We start from the raw sequence: 25,484 nt of genomic DNA on the forward strand, positions 1-25,484 counted from the left end.
GTACGGGCAGTACGGCAAGGTTGTCCAGGTGCTCCTGCGCAAGTACGGCGATGTACGACGCTGTACGGTAGAAATGTACGGATTCCTGCGCATGTACGACGAGCAGATACTGTACGGCTGGTACGGCTAGCAGGTACAGTACGGCGAGCAGGTACTATACGGGACTGTACGGTAAACCGTACAGTCTGGCGATGCTGTACGGAGGCAGAACGCTGTACGGAGGCAGAACACTGTATGGAGGTAGACGGCGACACGTACGGAGGCAGACGGCGAATTCCGTACAGTCGTACGGACTATACGGACAAGTTGGAGCAGGGGGAGTACGTTGAGGGAGCAGGGAGCCAGAGGCTCTTGAACCCGCTCTGATACCAAATGAAGGAAAGGGGAGTGAGTGAGAGCAAGAGAGATTGAGAGAGCAGGAAGCTTGGAAGCTGAAGACGTAGTTGCAATAGAATAGAGTAAGAGAGTACAACTCAAAGTGAGAAAGATAAGGTTTTGTCCTAGTGACAAAACCTTAGTAGTCACTAACCATAGTTAGTGAACTAACTGCGGTTAGGGGGAAAAACCTCTTAAAGAGGGAAAAGTGCCCCTAACTAGCTTATTATATTACATTGGTCACTGCTGAATTATATCTATAATTCTAACACTGTCTTCTGACCAATTGCTGCCAACTGATCCCGCACCACCTTAACCTTCGTCAAATGGCTATGTACCGTATCGCCTTCTTCCATATCAAGATTGTAGAGTTGATGCTGAAGAAGCACGATCCGGGAGGTATTATCTGTCTCGTACAGATCCTTCAGGGTGGCCCACGCCTCTACTGACGTCTCGGCCAGCTGGATATGCGGAAGAACAGAGTCCGCCGTAGTCCCTATGATTATTGCCAGAGCATGGGCATCTCTTTCTTCCCAAGCTTCAAGCTCCTCTCTATCTACTGCCATGAGTACCTTCCCTTTACTGTCCACCATGTCTGCCGGCTTCGATTCCTCTCCCGTGGTCAGCTTCCATAACTTCCGAGCCACTAAATGACTCCGGATCTTCACTTTCCAGATCGGGTAATTAGTCCCGTCCAGGTTCCCAGACTCTCCAAAGTTAGGGATAGTGAAAGAGAGAAAACTGGAGGAGGAGGAAGGGATAGCAGGGGCTGAAGAGGCTGTCGACATCTCTGCTGTATATACCACACAGCAAAGTCAACCAAACTCAAATGCAGTAAACCAGAACTCTGAACGCACCTGACTGAACCTGAGTCACCCTCCTCCTCGCAAGGGCACAATCCTCCAATCGTGGAAGTCGATTCCCTAGAGCTTCTGAATCAGGGTCGTCCTTCAGCAAGGTCCCTGCCTTCAGGCTCCCACACCAGTGAGCCTCCTACTTGGGCTCTGATACCATGTTAGAAAATACCCAACAGAGGGTACACGCAGCGGAAATAATGCCCAGGAGCTCACACAGTGTGCGGTGTGGGTGTGGAATCACAAACTTCTTTACTTATGTGCATTCAATAGGTGTGCAGACTCATCAATAGACAATAAACCAAACTAGATAGAGAAACCACCAAATAATATATTTCCGTCCACAACTATGGACACAATACAAGAGAGACAGATCCAGAGTCCCACCAATGGTGTGGTCCTCTGATCTTACCACAAAGTCCTCCTCCTATCTGCTGGCTATCTCTAGACTAGAGTCCGCGTGCTCCACCTCGAGCGTAAGTAAACTTTCCGTCTAGGATGATCCTCTCCACCTTGCTGTCTGGGAACCAGCCTAGGTGGGCAGCTTCCTGGCTAAGTCTGCAGCCCTGCTAGCACCTCTCTATCCTCCTGAATGTAGGTCCAGAGGGTGGCTACCTGCTGCTCCTTTCTGCTCTGGAACTGCTGCTGCAAGTGATGATCTCAGCAACCTTCTGCCCTAGAAGACAGTCTAGGTTCAGCCTCTCCCTGAGCTAAGTCTGCAGCACCTCAGCACAGTTTACCTCCTGGTCATAGGCCCAACTGCTGCTGCTCTGCTGCTCCTTCCTGCTCCCTGAAGTGCTGCTAGGCTGGATGATAAATGAGGCCTGAAGCCTCTCCTTTTATAGGCCCTAAGGCCTGACCAAAAATACCGACCAGTCTGCCCTGACTGGGCCGACTGGACAGACTGGGTTGGCTGGCCCAACCGACCTGGTTGGCTCAGCCCAACCAGCCCTATATAAGGGCCCTTTGCTGGCCCTTTATTCCATGCAGGGTCCAGCTCCTTTGCTGCTGTCCTGCCACCTGCCAGCCCTGCTTGCAAGCCATAGACCTGCCCATAGACCCCCACTATACTGCGCCTTGCTGCAGCCCTTTGCCGGCGCCTTGTCCTTCCCGTACACGTCCGTACTATTGCTGATGTCATCATGCCTTTTACCTGGGACACCCCGCCATGTCTGCTGTTCCAGATTCACTTCTTCCAGGCCAGATCCTGATGCTGAATGCCTCGCCATCTGCTCCTGTTGTTGGCGCCATCTGTTGCAGCCACCTTGACTACAGGTGTGTTCCCTTAGCTGGCTGCCCACATGACAGCCTAGGTGCTGCCCATGTGCCCCCCCTCTCTCTCTTCTCTGGACATATTCTGCCCTAGGTCTCCCTCCCCCACGCTCTCCTCATATGGGGGCTTACAGATGGGGAGGTGACCATTCCAACACCTCTAAGGTGGCATACCAATTGCTGTTGACGATCCTCTGCAAGCTTTATGAAAGCTTTCCACAATCCTACAGAGAAGGCAAGGCCTCTCTCCCATCTTGACCACTGCATATAATGAGACTAGCCAAGTGGTCTGCCATCCTCTTGAAGTACGCTATCATTCCACATGACAGGCTGCCTATCAATCTCTTCCAAAGAATAGCGGGAACTCTTCAAAGAGTAATTCTGAAGCTACTCCAAGCTTTCAGAATAGTAGTCATAAGAGGAGAGGAAGGAGATCTGAGGTGTTCTGAAGTAAAAATCCATCCCGTGCTGCCTTTCCAATCTCTACCTGAAGAAGGGGTACAAGATTGTCACATGCACCAGGGTCAAGCCCAAGTGGCAGTGACAACTGGCTATCTTGTCAGCCAATAGCAGCTCCCTACGCAGCAAAGTTGGCACGATTTGGGGCCTCAAAAGGGCACCAAAATGTTTAGAAAGTGGGCTGGGGGAGGCGCCTTTTATAGGCAGCCTCAACCCCCTGTTGGTCGGCCCGTAGGGCTGGGCAAACAGCCCAGCCAACCAACCGACTGTCTGGTCGGCCAGTTCAGGCTGGTTCGGTCGGCCAAAATGGGCCTTTCCAGCCCCTATATAAAGGGGGGCTTGCCCCTCATTTCAGCATGCAGCTCCTAGCCTCCAACAGCGCTTTCAGCTAGCGTATCAGCGAGGTTTGGGGCCCTAGTTCCGCAGCATAGTTCCATCTCCCGCATGTCGTAGTTAGGGGAGTGGCCTCAGCATAGCTTTGTATGCCGATTGGCGCCCATGTATAAATAAAGCAATGTACTATGGTTAGGTAGATCTCTTGTGTCTCTCATACTTGAGTTCTCCTTGTTTGTTCATCTATGTTTCCGCTCAAGTAGTCCCCGCATGATTGGTATCAGAACAGTATGGTTCCTTATGATTTGAGTTAGGTTGGAGGCAGTCCTAGCAGCAAAGCATAGTTATGTTAGCAAAGGAGCGAGGATGTATGGGATATTATCTAATTTTGTACGGTGCTCGTATAAATAAAGCAATGTACTATAGTTAGGTAGATCTCTTGTATATCTCATGCTTGAGTTCTCCTTGTTTGTTCATCTATGTTTCCGCTCAGCTAGTCCCCACATGTTACAGTGGTATCAGAGCGATATGGTTCCTTATGATCTGTGTTAGCTTGGAGGGAGTCATGGCAGCAAAGCTTAGTTATAAGGACTCAATTAGTAGAGGGAGGATGTATGGGATATTATCTAATTTACACTAGAGGTAGGAAGATCTCTTGTATCTCTCATGCTTGAGTTCTCCTTGTTTGTTCGTCTATGTTTCTGCTTAACTAGTCCCCGCATGTTACATTGGTATCAAAGCAGTATGGTTCCTTATGATCTGAGATACGTTGGAGGAAGTCCTCGCAGCAAAGCTTAGTTATGGGGACTCAGCTAGCAAAGGATTGAGGGTGTATGGGATATTATCTAATTTTGTATGGTGCTCCTACCTCGAACTCAGCTAGCAGAGGAAGGAGGATGTACGGGATATTATCTAATTTTGTATGGTGCTACTACCCCATACTAGTGGAAGTGCTCCTACCTCGGACTAGTGGTAGTGCTCCTACCCCGAACTAGTGGTACCTAGTGGTAGTGCTCGTACCCCGTAGTAGTGGTAGTACCATATTCCATTAGCTTCTCCCTCCCAACCTTCATCGCACATTGGGCCGACTCCTGTCTTCACCCGTATGTGTTTACACCTTACGGGGCAAGGTTAGGGGGGAAATTTTATCATCTTGCAGTCGTTATTGCAACAGTTGACAGAGGTGGCCGTGCATCGATCCAGACGTTGTGCTGACTTGGCAGTATATGAGGTCCGACGCGCGACCGAGAGCACGCTTGTACAACACCAGCAATTTCTCATGGTCTGCTCACAGTTCCTCTCCTCATCCGCAGTACCCACAAACCGTGCACCAGCAGGAAGTCCTTTATTTGCTCCACAGTCTTTCATCTCCTAGCACAGTTCAGTTGACTATTTTGCAGCTCACAATCCCTAACTTTGGAGAGTCTGGGGAACTGGACGGGACAAACTACCCAATCTAGAAGGTGAAGATCCGGAGTCATTTAGTGGCTCAGAAGCTGTGCAACAGGAGTGGAGGCGAAGCCGGAGGATATGGTGGACAGACAGGGGAATATACTCATGATAGTAGACGGAGAAGAGCTCGAAGCTTGGGAAGACAGAGATGCCCATGCCCTGGCATTGATCATAGGGACTACGGCGGACTTCGTGCTTCCTCACATCCAGATGGCCAAGACGTCAGTAGAGGCGCAGGTCACTCTGAAGGATCTAACGAGACACACAACACCTCCTGGATCTTGCTTCATGACCACTTGACCACTTAACGAAGGTCAAGGTGGTGAGGGATCAACCGGCATCAGTTGGTCAGAAGGTGGACTCGTGAAATTTGGCCTTGATGGTACTGAGGAGGCTACCTCGGAGTTTCAAAAGCTTTGTTACGACCGTGACAGCAAGACAGAGGACCAAACCTCTGACTTTTGAGAATTTGGGTCCATTACTGCTACAAGAAGAAGATTTTTGAGGAGTTGGGTCCATTACTGCTACAAGAAGAATCTAGGAGAGAAGCTCTACAACAACGATAAAGATAACAAGGCACTGTTGGCGAAGGATTATGCTGGCAAAGGAAAGGGCAAGCCTAACGGTGGCAAGTCCAAGAAAGACGACTTTGATGACGAGGGCACTTCCAAGAGGAAGCAGAAGAAGTGCTTCTATTGTGACACGCCAAGTCATTTTATGAAGGACTGCAGAAAGAAGAAGGCGGGTCAGAAAAACAAGAGGAAGGAGTCTGACTCAGATTCAGAGGGTGACACGAAAGCCAAAGCAAATGTAGTGATCGAAGAGCTGTTCTTGGTGACATCTCCATGTGTTACTAAGGTCAAATATGCCGACCTAGAAACCACAGTCATGATGTCTAACATTGAGATGTGGGTCAATGAGGAGTCAGAAACCTTTGTGAAGGTGACAGACAGCATGGAGTGCTTGGTATCTTCCAGGTGCGTGGCTGTTGGCACTGACATGAGGGTGGATTCCATGGAGTGCCCTGGGGTCTCATGTTCAGATGGATGCTGTACTTCAGAAGGGGACAGTATAGGATTACACAAGCTATTGGTATGTGCCTCGATGAGGTGCATGGTTTGCTTTCAAAGCAAGCACACAGGCAGTACGACGATGTGGTATGTACTTGATGTTCTTCATTTGAGCCTTTATAGCATGCTATGGAGAGACTCTACTCTTCATTTGTCTTAGGTAACGCGAGATTGGAAGGAATTGGCCTTCTTCGAAGGCAAAAGGGGAAGTGTGGGTGCTTCTTCAAATCTCGGACATAGAGTGCTGGAAGGTGATGGACAAGGTGTACTGAAGCCAGAAGAATACCTGCTTGAGAACTCAGTGAGAGTTCGTGGTTTAGGTTATCTAGAGATATTCATTGATTGCCGACCTTGCCAAACGAAGGACGGGTTGAAACAGACCCTCAGAGCATGGTGCCTGGAAGACTCTAGGTTGTTCACTCATTATGAGGGGGACAACTGGAAGATCGTGGCAGCTAGATTGCTCGAGTTCTAAGGCGGAAACGTGACTGAAGGTGGTGGTGCAAGGAGGTGCTACCAAAGATGGACCTAGGTACTAGAATGTTGTGCGGAAGCGGAACCGGACTTGGTGGAGCAAGACCCACTAGTTGAAAAGCTAGGAAAAGATTTCGACATCAAAGTATTCCAGAGGACTACGACCATGGAGTTACTGGAACATCATCATCGACGTGTTGGCATTGGGCCGAGATGTGTCGATGAGAAGGGGTGTTGGAAAGGTCACCTCCCCCCATCTATAAGCCCCCATATGAGGAGAGCATGGGGGAGGTGAACCTAGGTCTTGAGAGACTGACACATGGGCAAGGTAATGTCTACCATATGGACAAGGTGTACTGAAGCCAGAAGAATACCTGCTTGAGAACTCAGTGAGAGTTCGTGGTTTAGGTTATCTAGAGATATTCATTGATTGCGGACCTTGCCAAACGAAGGACGGGTTGAAACAGACCCTTAGAGCATGGTGCCTGGAAGACTCTAGGTTGTTCACTCATTATGAGGGGGACAACTGGAAGATCGTGGCAGCTAGATTGCTCGAGTTCTAAGGCGGAAACGTGACTGAAGGTGGTGGTGCCAAGAGGTGCTACCAAAGATGGACCTAGGTACCGAAATGTTGTGCGGAAGCGGAACCGGACCTAGTGGAGCAAGACCCACTGGATGAAAAGCTAGGAAAAGATTTCGACATCGAAGTGTTCCAAAGGACTACGACCAGGGAGTTACTGGAACATCGTCATCGACGTGTTGGCATTGGGCCGAGATGTGTCGATGAGAAGGGGTGTTGGAAAGGTCACCTCCCCCCATCTATAAGCCCCCATATGAGGAGAGCATGGGGGGGGTGAACCTAGGTCTTGAGAAACTGACACATGGGCAAGGTAATGTCTACCATGTGGGCAAGAATCACAGAATGAAGAAAAGAGAGGTACCTTGAGGAGCCATGGGAGGGCTGCAACAAATGGAGCTCATGGACGGAAAGTCAGCTATGGCTGCTCACCTTGGATCAGGCCGGCAGAAGCATATTTGGAGCCAGCACCAGATGGCAAGGTATTCCCAGGAGATAGGCACCTGTGTTGTCACATGCACCCCTGCACTTCGGTGCAAAGTGACACACTGGCTACATCGACAAGTGCATAATAGTTCCCTATTAGGAGATTTTGTCGTACGCTGTGACTCATTTGTGAGCCCTTGTCCAAGGACAGTCAGGCACAAGCTACGTAAATCAATTTGTCAGCCTTAGGTCAAGTCGGAAGATCAGTCCTTGTTCACTAGTACCCACTGGAGAACCGTAGGGTAGTGTTTCCGTCTTAGGTTTAGGGATAGGTTTAGGTCCAGCCTAGGACAAGAGCCCTTCTGGGCCCCCTTAGGCCTAAACAAGTGAAGAGAATGGAGGGGGAAGGGCGGCCTTTATAGGCTACCCTGCACCCCTCCCTAGGGCTGTCTTTATGGGGCCTAGGGCTGCCATTTATGGGGCCTAGGGCTGCCTTTATGGGGCCAAGGGACCAGCCAACCAGCCCCAAAAGCCCTATAAATAGGGGGCCTCGAGGCCCTCTTTCCTCATTCAATTCTCCCAGCACTTCAGCCTCCTACAGCTCCTCCTCAGCCCCCTCTGAAAAGCCTGACACTCACACCCAATGGCCCTCTGACCAGACTCAACCTTTGGCATCAGTTCAGCCCTCTGGGAAGGTGTTCACGCAGCACATCAGTCCGGGAGACGGGACAGCGAACGGAGTAAGGTTTGGGGTCTGTTTCAGCAGCTCTTTTCAATTATCTTTTACAGTTTTACACAGCTCATTCTCAGCTCTTTATTCCAGTCATCTCTCAGCTCTCTTATGGGATCTATCACTCCTAGCTTTCACTCTCTCACTCACGCAGTAACCCTGCATTCCGGTGGACAGCACAAGCCTCTCCCTTGCCTTGCAGAAGCGTCCTACATCGTTGGTGTGGACAGCATCAAGGTCTTGGTATTGGTCGGCGTTGCCTCTCAGGTCTCTGGGTCTGCTATACGTGTGCATAGTGAGCTCTTCAGAAGCGTGTTTTCCGTGCTCTCTCGAAGAGTGTTCTTTGTATTTCTCAGTTCTCCAAGAATAAAGCAAATTCTCCCTTGATTGGGGGAGGGAGCCCTCAATGGGTACAGGGACCCAATCGGTTATCGATTGTATTCTCTCTCTAACCTCATCTCCATTCTCTCTCTATGGTGTACAGCGCTAATTCCTCGCTAAAGGTTTAAAGAAGGTCTTGCTGTGAACAGATTACCATTGCATGTTACACGTGTGGCAAGCCAGGTGGGGGGTTCGTGGGCAGCAAAGCGACCTACAGCAGGCCCTGGATATGGCACAGCATGGCGGGCCGGAGAGAGCCTGCAGAGGACCTTGTGGTAAGATCAGAGGACCACACCATTGGTGGGACTCTGGATCTATCTCTATTGTATTGTGTCCATAGCTTTGGACAGAAATATCTTATTTTGGTGTCTTCTCTACACATCTATCCCATGCACATAAGTTTAAGAAGTTTGTGATTCCACACCCCACACCACACTGTGTGAGCTCCTAGGCGATTCTATCAGTCTTCCGCTGTGCGTACCCTCTATTGGGTCATTTCTAACACTTCCACCCATTAAGCCTCTACATCAGCTCCGGTCAATTCCTTTGGGGCTTGCACCCTTGAAGCTCAGTTGGCCACATCAATTTAAGTCCGCATGACTCACAGTTCACCTTCTCATCAAGAGTATTCAGGACTAGAGGGCTCATTTCTAGTCCCATTGGCCGTGATGCTTAGCAAGAGAGGGCGTCTTAGGAGTTTGCAAGACCAATGCTAGGCCTAGCAGGAAGGAGTACCCTCATAACTGTAGTCGCAAGTATAGCTATCACCAGTACGGAGGTTGATGATTGCACAGCAATCCGTGAGGATAGTCATGCCATTCCCTCCGTAGCTCCCCTTCCTCAATTCTTTAGGGAGGCAGTAGTTGCAGTACCAATCAACAAAGAGGTTGACGAGGCCTTCCCATTATTAGGTCCTTCACTCCGGAAGGTTAGTCATACAATAACCTCTCCATCAAGTTGCGAGCCACCAGTAGTAGCAATGACCAACATCCACCAGTTGAAGCCATATCTAAGTTATCCCATTCTCAATTGGTAACTCCTATGGCAAAATCACCAAGACTCAAGTTGAGAGGTCTACCTCTCAACTTAAAGAAACCTCTAACATTCTTAAGGACTTCAAATCACCAATTTTCAATGGGGAAGAGAGAACGAGACAAGGAGCCATAAATATGTTCTTGCAAAAATGGCAAGACTTCCATCGACTCGGAAACACCCCTCTTAAAAATCAAGTCTGGGAAGCGAGTGTTTCTCTTGGAAATAAGGCTTATAAATAGTGGATGAGTCTCAAAGAAAATGATAGGATCCCTAGGTATTGGACTGAATTTGAACAAGCTTTCTTAAAAGATTTTTTACCTAAAAACGAGCTAGAAAGGGCTTGGGAAGCTTGGGACAATTGTAGCATCGGCAAGAATAGTACATAGGGAACTATAGGGAGGCAGTCCTTAACTTGAAGGGAATCAACGAATTCCAAAAGATAAGGGGTTTCGTGAGAGGTCTAAAAGATACCTACAAGGTTAAGGTGAGAAGAAATTCTCCCAAGAGCTTTGAAGAAGCAATCAAATATGCCCAAATATATGACAACACTACAAGGAAAACCAAAGCTGGAACTTCAAAACAAACTCGTTTTATCAACTTAAAACGAAGGGGCATTTCATGAAGGAGGTTTCTCAGGCACCGCCCAAGAACTGCGGACAGTCTTAAGTTTGTCTGCATTTTATAGGAGATTCATCCAAGACTATGCTAAAATTGATGTTCCGATGACGGACCAACTTAAGGGGAAGGGAAAAAGTTAGACCGTGCTCAACAGAATTACTCGGCATATGAGAAGGAATTATATGCTATAGTCTATGCTTTGAAGAAATGGAGGCACTATTTATATGGTGCCAAATTTGAGATCATTTCTAATCACGAAAGCATTAAATGGATTTGCAATCAGCCAAAGTTTAAAGCAAGAAAAGCTAGGTGGACTGAAATAATGCAAGAGTTTGATATCCAAATGACATATCGGAAGGGGAAGTTCAGACTCCGTAATCCGAATGCCAATTGTTAATTAATAGAGTTTCACTCAATTTCAAAATGATTTCTTAGAGTCCTTGAAAAGAAAATAAGAGTTAGATCCTCACTTTTCTAAAATATGGAAAGCAATAATGAGGAGGGATCCAACTAATCGAGGGGCTTTCCCTGAGGAATCACATGCAAATGGTGTACAGGTTGGTGATAAAGGACTCAAAAGGAAAAATATATACTATTGAGGATGGCTACCTACTATACAAGGGTAGAGTATGTGTCTCGAATAATAAAGACATTAGGCGCCAAATTCTTTTTGAGTGTCATGATAGTCTGAGTGCTGGACACCCAAAAATTCAAAAAGATGTATGTACTTCTGAAAAGACAATTCTTTTGGCCTGAAATAGATAAGGACGTCCAAGATTATGTGTTGAAGTAGAATTCAAGCGACTGCGTTCGAGTGAGGCGACGGTTCGAGCGAGGAATTTCATAAATTTTGACATTCTAGTGTGATGTTTTATGTTCAAAAAGTAGCATGCATTGCTTACTTTTACAGTTGTTGTCCTACCCATGATATTGTGTGAGTAATCAATTGTCTTATAGACAAACAACAATTTCTGAAAATGTTTAGCAATGTTTTTCAAGGGTCAACGACGGAGGGGTGAAAGAAAGGGGTCAAAGTATTGTTTTTTCTTGTGCAATTTCCATTTTCAAGGCAAAAAAATAATGGGGGGAGGATTCTCCATATCGCGGCCTCTTGGGAGGCTCCTCTTGCCAATTTTATTTGGGCCATAACTTAGTCAATCGGACTCCAAATATGGTCATGTTTGTAGTCAAAACAATCAGAATGATATGAATGAATACATTTATCATGTTAAAGTGTCAAAATTCTAGATATTTAGGAAGTTTATACTTATCTTTGTTTCATGAGAGCCGGACCTTATCAAACTCTATATTTAATTATGACCATGGATTTTTCTCATTTAGAGTTTGGGTCCTTGGTTTCCTCCCTCCATCCTAGAGGTGTATACATGGTTAAGGACATATGCAGGTGATCCATATTTAGTTAGCATCATCATGGTCATAAGGTGATCAATAATTTATTAGTTCCATAGTTTAAACATTTTATTCATGTGATCATTTTGTGTACAAAATGGATCAAATCATGTCGGTAGCACAAAAATCGATGAGCTACAAATAGCTGTTTGTGAGGGCTTTTGCTAGGAGGAGCTTCTATATCATCGGTAGGACTATTGTTGCCATATATGTAACTCCATAAGAAACCCCTTCAACTCACATACTACCTTACATAATTCTGAGTGATCACCTCGAGGTGCTTAGCATATGTACGTAAACAACAAACTAATTAGGAACAGTATTTGCCCATATTAGAATTTACATATAACAGTGCCAAACATTCAGCTACAAGTTTTAGTCCATCCATGATGTTGTATGAATTTCAACCTAGAGCCCCACTTGTAGTGGGACTCTAAAAAGAGAAGGTTCAAGCGACCAAAGACTTTCTTGAGGATATGAATCAAATGCTTAAATTACCTAAAGATAGAATCAGAAAGACTCAATATCTAGCAAGAAGTTATGCAAACCCCCACCATAGAAGGTTGAAGTTTGAAGAAAATGAGAAAGTCTAATCTCAAGGTACCTGAATCTTCAGAATCCCTAAAGACAAGTAAATGTCCAAAGTTGTCTCCTAGGTATTATGGACCATTCATAATACTTCAGAGAATTGGAGAACTTGCTTACAAATCAACCTTACCAAAGGGATGTAGAGCACATTCAGTAAGTAGGCTAAAAAGAAAATTAGGAGATGATGATAATCTCGTTAGAAATGAATTCCTAGTTGAACTCATTGAACCTGCTACTTTACCACACTAACCAAGAGAATTTTGGATGGACAATAAAAAAGAACAAGACATACAATATGGCAAGAATGTCTGGTTAAGTGGAAAGATAGATTTGAAGAAAGGTCAACATGGAAAAGGGTAGGCAATCTCCAGACGAGGTTTCCCAATTTGGTTTTTGAGTACGTAAACCATCCTTAAGGGGAAGAAAACGTCAACCATAATCATGGAAGTCCCACAACATGGTTATGGCGAGGCGGGAAGCCAAAGGGATTGACAGTGCTTGCAGATTCGAAGGCCTAGACCTAGGGGATCCCTATGTCTAGGCATTAAATGAAGGGTGCACTATTAGGCCCAAGAGGGGGCTAAAAGTGAAAGGTCCAAGACGGACACATGGCGCCACGTGTAGGCACTGGGCTAGGAGGGAGGTTTCTAGAAAGAGAGCTCCAACAGGAAAGAGAAGAAGGAACTCAGAAGGAGTTCATAGATAAGGGGCACCCTACGAAACCGTGGCTGGATGGATCAGATGCTGAGAGCCCTCTTGTATGGAGTTGTATCAGTAGGACAACCACCTCGATTAGGTTTGGTGGCTCGTGTGGCTGCCCTAAAACTAAATCAAGAAGGATGTATTGCTGCTGTCCATGCGGCACCCTATCTACTGCCCACATGGCAACCCCTCTCAATACCCTACAGGCACCAATGTGACACCATATCCACCCTTAAACAAAAAGGTGTAAGCCCCATTGCACTTCTCATTTAGGGGCTAAAACGTGGGCCATTGAACCTATTTATCCAACACGGTCTGGTGGTTCAAGCATACACTTTCGCTTCAATCTTGGCGACTTCTCACAGTTGATACTTGCCCTTTCTCTTCTAAGGGCATCTTATCTCTTTCTAGCCCTAAGCATGATTTGAAAAGTTTTCCTTACTCATCCATTGTTAAAATATGAACTAATAATACATAATGACCTGATGCCCTTGAGCTCCGTTTTCCATTTCAAAGTTGCCTCTGCTTTTATTTTTTGCAAGAAACGGTGCTTCTGATTTGATATACCTTTGTAAGACTAGAATAAGTCCAATCATACAAATTTAGAATTTTTGTTGTTCTAAAGATCAAAAATCTACAAAGAAAATAAAAGAGAAAATAAAAGAGAAGAAAAAAGAGGTAAACAAAAACTTTTATGAAAAACAAAAGGAAGACATACTTAGCAAGCAAAGCAACACTTATGTCGTCATCAGTGCCCAAGCATCAGCAGCTATACTGGGTTTCTAAAGACCCGCAAAGTCTCTTGGGCAAACCCAGTGCTTACTAAAATATGTCAAATAAACAAAAGAGAATGAAAACAAGAAATAAAGAAGAAACAAAGCAGGTGACTTAAGCAAAAATAAACAAGCAAGTCAAGAAACAAAAACTACCAAAAAACTAGAAACTTCCTGTGAAGCTCGACTTCTACCGCCGACACTGCCTCCAGATCTCACAGAAGGGCTTCATCACACCTCCGGGTTACACACAGCTTCATCTACCACATGCGCTCCGGATCTCCCTCGATCAGTTTAGGGTCTCGTCACACCGATTACGGATCGAGAGCGGACGCGCAGAGGGTATCCCACGAGAGGACCGCCTTTGCCCACTCTGCGACTTGCAGGAGATCGAGTCGGAGAAGCACTTTGCTTTCAGATGTCCTATCTATTATGCCATTCGAGGCCGGTACCACTACCTCTTCCGCGACGGATTCGGCTCCCTCCCACACATGCTGCAGTTCCCGGATCAACGATGCCTAGCCGCTTTCTTACATGAGATGACTCGCCACCGAGATACCTCTCTCCGAGCACAACGACACGAGCAGCACACATAGCGTGAGGACACCCAGCGACCTATCACTGACTTCTTCCAGTCACAGGATACCTCTTCTCAGTCTAGCCGACGACGCGGACGTGAGCAAGAGCCAGAGCCACGACAGCTGCGCCAGCGGACAGACTCACACATCCAGGTCCATGACATCTCGTCTCTGCTCTCTGCCCGCCCCACCGGGGTTACCGTTACCCTCATCCACAGGGCCACCGGCCGCCCCCGACGACCGAGCTCGACTAGGCCGCGTGACGTCAGAGGCCAATCATCTATCGCAGGGTTTTTTCCGACCTCCCATTTGACGGCCCCTCTATGATTGGTCTCTGACGATCACCACCTGCACATGTATACTGTATCTCCCCCCTCTGCCCCATTTTTGGTACCCCCCCCTTCTTTTTTGTATCATCTGGAGGTAGACACATATTTTTTGTTTCAGGACTAGACACACAGTCCTTCATAACCTCTTTTTTGTAGAAACGGTTGGCTGGCCCGTTTTGAGACCGCTACCGTTATGCTCATTGTATCAGTTATCTTTAGTCTCATAGACCTTCACGGTCTCCCAAAGACTTTAATAAACTTTCTTTCTCTCTCTCTCTCTCTCTCTCTCTCTCTCTCTCTCTCTCTCTCTCTCTCTCTTATTTAAAACATAAAAAGCTAAATGGCCCTTTACACTTATGTCTCATTTCTGCAAAGAGGCAAAAATACATTTCTAACTTAGAAAGCACAAGTATACTCAAACAAACTCTCTTTTGAAACTAAAAGAAAAACGGGCTATTCAGCTCCCCACTTTTTGTTTTCAGCTTATGTTCAATCATTCTAAACAAACCTAAGGCCGAAACACCATAGATAAAAGACTTCATATCTAAGAATGTGCGAACTTTTTTCATTATTTTCCTTGGATTATACCTCTTGTGTAATAGTAAAGTGATCAAATTACTGCATTGAGTGACTCCTTAGTTGTACAAAGGCGGGAAAATCTATGGAATTGGGAAGAAATGACTCCATATTTTGCCAAATCAGAAATGTTTGAGTCAATGTGAGGCATTTTTATAATGTGTAAACCACTATATTCAGATTGTTCACGTTTATCGTATATATCAACCTCTAATCCTATGGTAGATTGAGAAAGTCTAAGATCTAAGAAAACACAAGAATCCCCTCTTAAATGCAGTTCAGTTCACAAGAGTCACGAGGATAGATTCCTTCTCCAAAAGCTCTAGCGTCTTTGTACATAAGTTCTTGAAAGTTAGGAACATCTAGTACAAATAAATCATCTATAAAATGCCTAACTTGACTAAGCTTATGTAAAATGATAGGGCAGGTATTGATAGAAATAAGACATTGCATAAACTCAAATTCATAAGTGAAAAGATAAAAGTTTGCTAAAAAGACGTCACAATTAGTGCCCATGGGGATTCCTATAACTTGTTGAAACAAAGAATCACCTACTGTGATGTAAAGATTATCTAAAAGAAAATCTATCCAAAAGCAAACATCTTCTACACTTACTACCTTTGTGTATCGTTTCTTTTTAGAACCTATGTCATAATCTTTATTTTTTAGCCACAAAAAGTCAAAGCATAAGGCTGTTTTCTCAACTTTTAGCACTTTGCATCTATCTTTGTCAAATCTCAGCTTGAAAACTGCAGCCACTAGCTTTTTAATTCTAAACTTCAGGTCTTCCAGCTCAATCTTTGTGTAAAGCATCGTAAAATCATAGGTTTGAAGGAGAATAGGAGACTCTTTTTCCTGAATGCTTCGAGAGGAATTAAAAAATTTTACAACAGGAATCACTCCTACAGAGTCATTTAAAATCCAACTTGAGTTCGAGGGGACATCTCCCTCTTTTAATAAGTCCCTCCAAAGTTCATGGACACTAGGCAACATGGCTTTGAATCAGTAGCTTAGCCATTTAGAGACATTCGTCAAAGTAGTCTCACAAGCAGCTGCAATAAATCTTGGCTTTTTTGGAGTTTTGTGAAACTTCCAAGCAACACAAAGAAAAGGTATGCTTGGATTGCAAACAAACCCAGAAGACTTGCAAAAACTCTGTTGTTTTGAGATCAAATCCTTTTGAGAAACTAAGGCAGAGGCGTAAGTTTTGGCAAATGAGTTCACTTCTCTCAAAAGACAATTCTAAGTAAAACTTTTTGCAAATAAAAACAAACTTATTGGAACATTTGTCCACATAAGAAATGACAAATTCCTATGGAATTTTCGAAGAAGAGTTTCATCTTCTTTAGACAGATGGTTACTTTTCTTTGAGCAAATAACCGAAGGGACTTCTTCTAGTTTCAAAGTAACTTTCTTCAAAATCTTCCCTTTCCATTCTGATAAGATATTTTCAACTCCTAAACATTCTTCTAATTGCAAAACAAACTTTGAGATTCCCTTATCGATAGCTTTTAAAAGGCAAGACTCTTTGAAAGAGTACAATCGAAATTTTGTGCCTTTCATGAAAAGGTCTCTTAGGTTACTAGAAAGCAAAATTGAGATATCAGTTGTGACTACATGTCCTAAATCAGCATCAATAAAGCTTTGGAATCTCTTACTTTTACAACAACAAGGTTCTTTAAGGATAGAAGATTTTGAATGCTCTGAAAGTCTTTTACCTATCTCTCCATAGTTGAAAGCCTTTTGTCCTAAAGTTTTTACATACTTCCAAGCTACTACTGGATGCTTCCAAATTCTTCCCACAAAATGAGGGAGAGAATCCATTACTTCAAGAGACTTCAAAATGGAGTTTAAGTCTATCTTGTCAAGTAAGGGAGAAGTAAAAATACAAATCAAGAGTTCCTTATTTAGATAGACTTCTTTGCTTTGAAAGGAAGCTTTTACTTTTAAGAAGCGATCAAACGAAGCTTTAAGTTGTATATAATGGAGCTTATTTAGATTCAAATCCTCAAAAGAGAAGTTTTCCAAGGTGTATTGAAGTTTAAAAAGAACTTTGACATTATATTTTTCAAAAACTTTTATTGAAAAAAGACCCAGTGACATTAATCTATCTAGGTAGAGTAATCTTCTTTTATAGCCTCGAGAAGCAAAAACTCTTGGAACTGAGGAAGTTAAAGGAACTAAAGGAGGAGGAAGTGGAGGAAGAGGAAGTGAGAGAGGCAACTCACGAACTACATGTGAGATTGCAGGAGAGCTAGGACAACCTCGTAACATAACTTTAGGTTTCCATGCGATGTTAGGTGTATGACTATGTTGGTAATGATGAATGTTAAAGGGCTTGATATGAGTTCTCCACATCAAAGGGTTCTTTTTAGAGGTTCTTTTATTTTTACGAAGAGTTGATTTTCCTTCCAAATTAAAAACTCTTGGGAAGAAAGTGTGTAAAGTTCTCATCCAAAACAATTCACGAGGACGAGCAGCCTTGTAAAAGTCCTTGGCATTATTAAAATGGCCCTCTATGCTTCTGATTTGAGTTTCACAAGCCCTTGATCTAATCCTAGATGCAAGTTACCCGAAGCGAAGAAATCCGATGCTTACAAACAGTTCCTTACACTCCTACCTTAGTTGGTTTTACATGTATACCCAAGTTTGCTGATTTATCTTATTATTTAACCCTCGATCTTCAAATGTTCTCTCTCACCCATCACCTCAACATCAAACTCCATCATCAATATTGAATTTATGTCTTCTATACCCTATTATTACAAGTAGCCCAAGATATCACCAAGGAAGTGCATTAGCCCTTTTAGAGGGATATCCCCCTATCACACTAACAAGTAGAACACCATATCATAAAAGAACTGCAAGGGTACAATAGTCTGCTCTTGAGAAATTATTATCTTCAGCTTGACATTGGTAAATCAAAATTATCCTTCAATATGAGTTAATAATCATACAGCTTCAAATCCCTTAATGGTTCATTTGCTTCTATAAGATGGATTGACAGTTGTTTCTTTTTTATAAAGAATAAGTGCATCAGCTTACTCATCGTTCTTCAGACCCTCATCTTTGAACGCATTGAAGAATAAAGATACTGAAACATTGTAGGCATATACAGGTTTATTAGACTTGAAAGACAGAAGTAGCAACTCATTATAGAACATGTTTATAAGTAAGTACTTGCCCTTAAGGCCAAACAAAAGGGAAATGTGAAGGCATGACAATGAGCAGTAAGGAAAGAAGAAAATTACCTCCACATCGTGAAGAGATATACTGCCATCTTCATGTCCAACAGCCAAAGCCTTGCCATCTGGACGCCAACATATGGATGTCACTCTAGTCTCTGCGGCATAAAGGGTAGACAAATGTGAAGATTTAAAGAAGTAATATACAATATTTACTTCCCATATGTGTTTACTCCTTAAGCACACAAGTAATACAAGAACTTGTTCACTAAGATTGCCTTAACTGATCCTAAGCATTAATCACATTCTTCAATGATGAGGACTTGCATTGAGATGTGATCCTCCTACTACAATTTTTTTTTTTCCCTGAGAAAAAGACGTTCAGCTAATAAACTCGTTAGTGACACGAACAACAAGGAAAATACAAGTCCCCCATAAAGGGTTATATAAAAAGCAAAAAGATATCCCCCTGGCTGGCTGCTCTATGGGGATTACCTCCTATAAAGGGCTGAACAAACAGCCACTCTGGTAGTTTATAATGTGATATTATACCACTATCTGTGAAATGAAGGAAAGGGGCTGGATCCCATATATTGATAAAGGCCTCCCTTCCGTGCCTGATGTGATCCAAATCTCCCTCGAGTCTATCGCATCTACCTCCAAGAGTATGAATGATATCTAGCCAAATGCTGGCCAGTCTCTCCGAGGCTGATGTAGTCTGCTGCTCTATGGCCTCCCTGGGTCCTGCACCTGCTGTCAATATGTACCAGGCAATGATGCTCCTATCAGCTCCCATATATGATAGTGTCCAGGTGTCCACACCATCTCTGTGAAGTCGAAACATGAAGTCCTGCCCTACCAATCCGAAGGACAAACTCCACGAATGTCCTCATACCCACAAGCAGGTCATCTGTCTATAAATTAGGCCATCACTTCCCATGTCACCACTATCTCATCTTGAGTCCCAACGAAGACCATCCTCAAAGCTCTCCTCCAAACCTCCTGTGCCAGTAGGCAATCCCAGATGCAGTGCCTCTGAGACCCTCTGCAAAACCACATTGTGAGCATGTATCTGGAAACAACCACATCAAAGGAGGTGCCCACTACAAGGGCTCTATGTGCCAAAATCCAAAGAAAATGGGACTGTAACTGTCCCATAGCTTGTGCGAAAAATCCTCAAGTAACCTATGAGAAAGTCTATCTATATATATATATATATATATATACCTTTGTAAGACTAGAATAAGTCCAATCACACAAATTTAGATTTTCCTCTAAACACTCAAAAGTAGTGGTGCCAACTAGCCTGCTCCGACATGATGCCCATTCCTACATGACATCCAAGGTATCACATTGCAGTCCCTCTAGGAAGTCAAGTAACATTTCCATGTGGTCTCCAATATGGGTGTGGTCTATCAATAACCCCAATCCAATGGACTTGTACCACTTGATAAGAGCTACCGAAGCGAAGTAAAACACCTCCATAGCTGAAACAAATGCCCTAAAGCTATCTACCGGTCCCATCACGATATACTACCGTATCATCTCAAGAAGCTCCTCCAAGCTGCAATGGGCATCCTGATGCCATGACTACCTATACCTCCGTCCTTAGAAAGCTGCTCATAGCCTTGACATCCCTATCTCACCGGTCTGGCTATATGAAATATGTCCCCAAGGGCTCCCCTGACTAAAACTTAGCTATGTGCTAACACCCCTGCCATCCACAATCTCGGGAACCCCCTCCTATCCTAGGCCTTCTCAAAATCAAAAACCAAATTGATAAATCCTCCTGATGGAATTGATGCCAACGCAATGGCCTCCCAAAGTGAAGATGTCATCTAAGTGCTCCCATTCCATACAAAGCCTATGAATAATGTCTAGTAGAAAAGGGTCAAGCCTCGGGCTGATGGCCTTAGCTAGGATCTTGTAAGCAAATCCAAGCAAGGTAATGGGCCCTCCAATGTGAAATCTCAAGCCTCTCTCCACTACCCTTAGGAGAAAGGTGAATCAGCCCCTCTTAAAGTCTATCTGACATATCCCCGATCTCCATGAGGTCCTGAAAAGGACATCCTGAAAAGTTGTGAGGATGCCTGAAGCTGAAAAAGGATCAGAGGTAAACTATACTCTCTTAGGCATTTGCCTTTCAGCAAAGCTGTAAATGCACTCTTGAGCTCAATCAATGTTGAACTGTGTGCAATCATGAGAGTGCATCAAGGTGCAAAGTTGTTAAAAGGGATTAGCATCCAAAACCCTGACAAAATGAAGGGGTTGACCATTGTTGCTTCATTTTTCGAACCAGTCCCAGCAGAGCAAGACTGTCATGAAGGTGCACTGATAAATCCATAAATATTTTTCCCGGTAATATAACGTAGCTACATCCAGAAGACGAATCACCTATGCGTTAGATCTTCCTTGTCATTACAGCGTTCTAACCAAAATCCAAAAACAATACCGTCAACTGCGTGAAAATACAAGAATGCATCGATTACTGAATTAGCCATGTAAGTTTACCACATTAGTCTCTAAATAGGAAATTCAAAGTTGCCTGGCATATTGTAAGCAACCTTTCCATAAAAGTTTAATCATGTCATTTTGGGTCTCGCTTGACAACCCACCCATGCATTCTATGCATGTTTCAGTTAGGTTCAAACGTAAAACTTTAGTGGAATTTGTGGGGAAAGCTAGAAATTGCTCAGACGCTTGCATGTTTTTATGAAACGTTGAAACAGAAAAGACTTGCAGATCTCTCTTGACTCAAAAGTATCATCCAAATGCAGTATTGATAGTCACTCAGGAGTGAAAATGTCACCTGGGGAAACAGCCCAGAGCCGCTGCCAATTAAAACGGTGCATGATGAGCTGCTGATCCTTTGTCACCATCGCCAATAAATCTTTCTCGGGGTTCCATGCAGCCATTTCTATCTGCGTGGGACAAAATCAACATGCGATGGCTCATCTTCAGGGGGGGGAAGATGCAGAACGACAAAAGTAGCAACTAACGTAATTTGGACTAACCGGACTAGACAAAGCTTTGTCGAGGTGAAGGGTAAATTGTCTACGACCCATCTGTGCCTCATCCATTGTAGTCTTGCAGGGCTCACTTCTTCTGAAATGAAAACAACTAGCTTTTTGCTATTTTTAGCACGAGTCCACCGATGGTCGCCCGCCCATCCAACCATGGTCCTATTGACTCGCACTCGCTATTGAGGGACAGAGTGCCCACCCATGGTGGCACTCACCCTAGACCTGCCCACCCATGGTCCTACCGAGAGGCACTCGCCTTGGACCTACACTGCAAGCAGCAAAGTTTGAACGCGGGCCGCTGCACTGGTAGGCAAATGCCCTACCAATGCAATGCCAGAGCATCGGCCTCTCTTGCGCTATTGAATGGGTGCACCTCATAGGATTATTAAAAAATCTAGCTCAAGCAAGGCTAAAAATAGTAAAAGCCGGATATACCCAACTGCCTACTTGTCCCCTTTCTCTATACTTTCATGGCTAAGGCGATAATTCAATTCGTTCATTCACAAATACAGATTATTGGTCTTTGTATTCCCATCTGGAATGATGAAGAACTTCTAACAACGAGCTTGTGGATGACATGGTTGTGTTCCTAGAGGCCTCCTTGTTTCTTTAGAGCAGCCTTGGAGGACTTTTGTCTTGCAGCATGGGCACTCATCAATCGGTACAAGTTTAGTGGATTTCAGGTTAGTGATCAAACACACCAGGATGGAGAGTTGAGCTTGGCTTTAAATGGGCTATGTTAGCATGGAGAGTGTCCACGTGTCAATAATACACACACCCAACACACATGCATCGGGTACACGGATCCCACACCCCCTTCCCCATAGCCATGCATAGGGAAAAGCATCCAAAAGTCCCTAGGGGGCATGCTCAATGGCCCCCGCACTCACTCATATATACTAGGCACATTTGTATATGGGACTATTCAAGCCTCGATTTTACACGTCACTAGCACAACCCTCCAATGGGTGAGGCATATATTAGGCCTTTCTCCAACACTCTCCCATGGGCTAAAATCCCCTTAGCAATTATTCTAGACAACTCAGCATCATCAACAAGTACGTGGCCACCATAATCATAATGTAGTTTAGATTGCTTAGATAGAATAGACGCCATGGGTTGGTGCACAATCCAGTTGCAGCAATCAAATATGCCTCCATTTTAGAGAATAGGGTTTCCATGTGTCAACAACTCACACACCCAATACATATGCATTGGGCATTGCCCCAAAGCCATGCATAGGCCAGAGCATCCTAACTCCCTAGGGCATGCTCGATGCCCCTTGCGCTCGCACATATATACTAGGCACATTTTTGTATATGGGACTATTCAATCCTCCTTTTACACATGTCAATAGCATGATCTCCAAGGGTTAAGACACACACAAGGCCTTTCTTTAATAGGATAAAGAGCAGTAAGACGGCCATAAAAGGATGTCATGTAGGCATGGATATTATCCCTACCAAACACTTTGCTATAGTCTTGGAGAATGTCACAAATAACTTCCTTTATTGGGGCTCCACAACCTTGGACTTAGCTTCCAAGCCCTTGTGTGAATCAAGTATTATTAGCCTTTTCTTAGAGAATCACTTCATGATGATGCTTTTGATATTCTTGCATTGACCAATTCAAGAGGTTGGTATCTGAATGGCATGATTTTTTTGAGCTCCAAGCAGCACTATAATCATGCCCATCATGCCCTTTCATGAGGATGTCTTCACAATAGCATCAATCTTGAAATCTATTGCAAGGCTTTGTTAAGCAAGCTGGTTGTTAAGAGTTCTTCACACAATAGATTCAAAGATGCATCTCTATAGAGGTGGTGATTTGATCACCTTCTTATTGTCCTCCTCATTAGGGACTTGGTCTCACCACCCAGAAGTGGCCTCTTCGGCCTTACTATAACAATTCAGATTAAAGGTGCAACAAAGAGGACAGAGGCAGGCCTTAAGGACATCTTCTCCTAGAGTCAGGGTACTAGAGTCCATGTACATGGATGAGGACCTTTCAAACTAGTTTATGGATATCTGGAACAACCAAGACTTCATTTTCATAAATGGTTTCTTAGGCCTTACTATAACAATTAAGACTAAAAGTGACCTTTACCATTAGGTAGCAACAGAGATGAGAGAGGCAGGCCTTAAGGTAGTTAAATGCAAACAAGCTGCTCTTCAAAGGGAGGAGGAGAAGCACCCTTCACATCTTTGGATTCGTGAGAGGCTTACTACTACTGCATGCCACAATCAGCAACATTTGCATGATCAAAGATCAGACTACTTATTCCATGCTCAAGAGTTTATTTGAACCTAGATCGGGGGAAGATGTACCAAACATTTATTCTCCATCATGGCATGGAGACATAGCAAGGAGGGTGGCATGTAGCTATCGAATCCTCACAAAGCTCTTTAAACAAACCCCTTGGTAATCAAACATATTGTTGCATACTTATACCCCCCTATCTATTTTGCCAAGGTCTCCACCCCTCCTCCACCCTTGCCAAATGGACAGCTCAACATAGAGTTTGAGAGCACTTGCCTAGCCTAGTAACAATAGCATGTTCACTACAGAGATGATGATTCACTTGGATGCCCCCTTCTCGACACGAGCTTATGACAGCATCACACTTATCTTTCATTATCACTAGGATTCTGTTGAGGCTTCCATCACTTCAATGAGATTTGGGATAACAATATCATGCCTCTTTACCTTTCAGAGAAATTCATCATCTCATCCCTAAAGACATGGAGAAACATAGGTTAATTAATGCATAAATAAATTAATCCATAGAGAAGCATAGCTTAATTAAAAGATAAATAAATTAAGCCATAGATAAACATAGGTTAATTAAGCCTCCATGTACCAAGACTAATTGAATCTAAGGATGAGGACGAAGGTGCACCTAAATGTATGAATTTCCAAGGGGCAAATGGAATTAATGTTTATCACAAGAGGGGAGTAAAAGGGTGTATTAATTGGGGCCTCTAGATGATGACATGTGGCATCTAGATTCATCTAGGGGGTTGGGGCTCTGTTTGTACATGAAGGAGCTAAATTACATTAGGAATTGATCGTCCATGAGCAGCAGAGATAGGCTAGGTGGAAAATTGTTGTGCTAGCACCTGTGATTCATAAAGTCACTTAGTTCTTTAGTTAGTCAGTTAATGTGTAGTCTCAACGGTGACTCACGTGTCATGGGGGTCTTGAAGGAACACCAATGGAGCCTCCACTCCAAGCTACTCCTTGTGAGAGCAATGCAAAGCACGAGCCGTTTGCAAGTGTGACTCAAGCAGCTCCCAGATTGTTGCAATGTGTTTCCACGAGAGGGAGAGAGAGAGGGAAAGGAGAGATGGGAGAAGAGAGGGAGAAGGGGAGGAGAAGAGGAGAATGAATGGGGATGGAGTGGCAAACACAAAGGCACTATAAATGAAACAAGAGAACACCCAAAAACACTCTTGGAAGAGAAGAGGAAGCTTGTATTCCAAACTTGTGCATCCAACAATGAAGAGCAAACAATTTGGTCTTTTATACAAGTCACCTTTTGAAGGGAGGGCCAACCCTATTCCCTTTATATCACTCTCTTTCCTCATTCTTTTATAGCCATCTTGGGCCTATTTGGCTCCAAGGCACAATCCTAACTCTGTGAACTTGCCATCATCCATCAAATGGCATTGTTAACTGGCATTGGCATATTGTAAACCACTGTATTAACAGTTAGTTTGATTCAGATTTGCAAGTAACATTTTGTATCAGAGCTAGATAGAAATTGGTAGAAGCATGTGCTAGTCGATGCTCATGGGGAGATTAATTGAGGCGCATATGCATGTTTTATTTGGTATTAGGTTATGTGGTTGATATGACATTCCTAGGAAGCAGCTAATCATGATGATCCATGAGATAGTTAGTAGGACAATACTTTTTGTAATAATCAAAGGGTGACGCGCATGTAGAGGAGTTAATTGTGACAAACATGCTAGTAGAGAATTATGCTATACATGCCATCAACGAACAGTGTTGTCACTAACAACAACAAGGGCTTTGGAAGTAGCATGGCTAACATCATCCAATCCCAAAATACCTTTTGAGAGAGTCTTCTAAATTCAATCATTAAGGTTTGAGCAGAGGATAAAAAATTGAGGGGGGTGTATTCCTTTGCAGTGTGATAAGCTTCGAAGTCATCGTGGACCTTTGTTAAGTTTGGAGTAGGGCTTTGCTCTTCACTAGCTCACCTTGAAGCTATAACTTGGCTGCTAGATCATATTGAAAT

At 44.1% G+C, this 25,484-nt stretch overlaps 1 protein-coding gene across 3 annotated transcripts in view; it reads right to left on the bottom strand.

The window, feature by feature from the left end:
* APC4 (Transducin/WD40 repeat-like superfamily protein) overlaps positions 1 to 21,292 on the bottom strand; it is a 128,768-nt gene extending 107,476 nt beyond the window's left edge. For all 3 annotated transcript variants that reach the window (XM_087395641.1, XM_087395642.1, XM_087395643.1), the window contains exons 1-3: positions 21,212 to 21,292; positions 21,007 to 21,118; positions 18,264 to 18,355 (exon numbers count right to left, since the gene is read on the bottom strand). In XM_087395641.1, coding sequence (XP_087251767.1) covers positions 18,264 to 18,355; positions 21,007 to 21,118; positions 21,212 to 21,277 — 270 coding nt within the window. In that variant the 5' untranslated portion in view covers positions 21,278 to 21,292. The remainder of the gene's footprint in view (positions 1 to 18,263; positions 18,356 to 21,006; positions 21,119 to 21,211) is intronic.
* Positions 21,293 to 25,484: the final 4,192 nt, after the last annotated feature.

The sequence above is a fragment of the Dipteris shenzhenensis genome, chromosome 24 (genome assembly GCF_047967505.1).
Source record: "Dipteris shenzhenensis isolate YYH24624 ecotype China chromosome 24, Dip_SZ_1.0, whole genome shotgun sequence".
Taxonomy (NCBI): Eukaryota; Viridiplantae; Streptophyta; class Polypodiopsida; order Gleicheniales; family Dipteridaceae; genus Dipteris; species Dipteris shenzhenensis.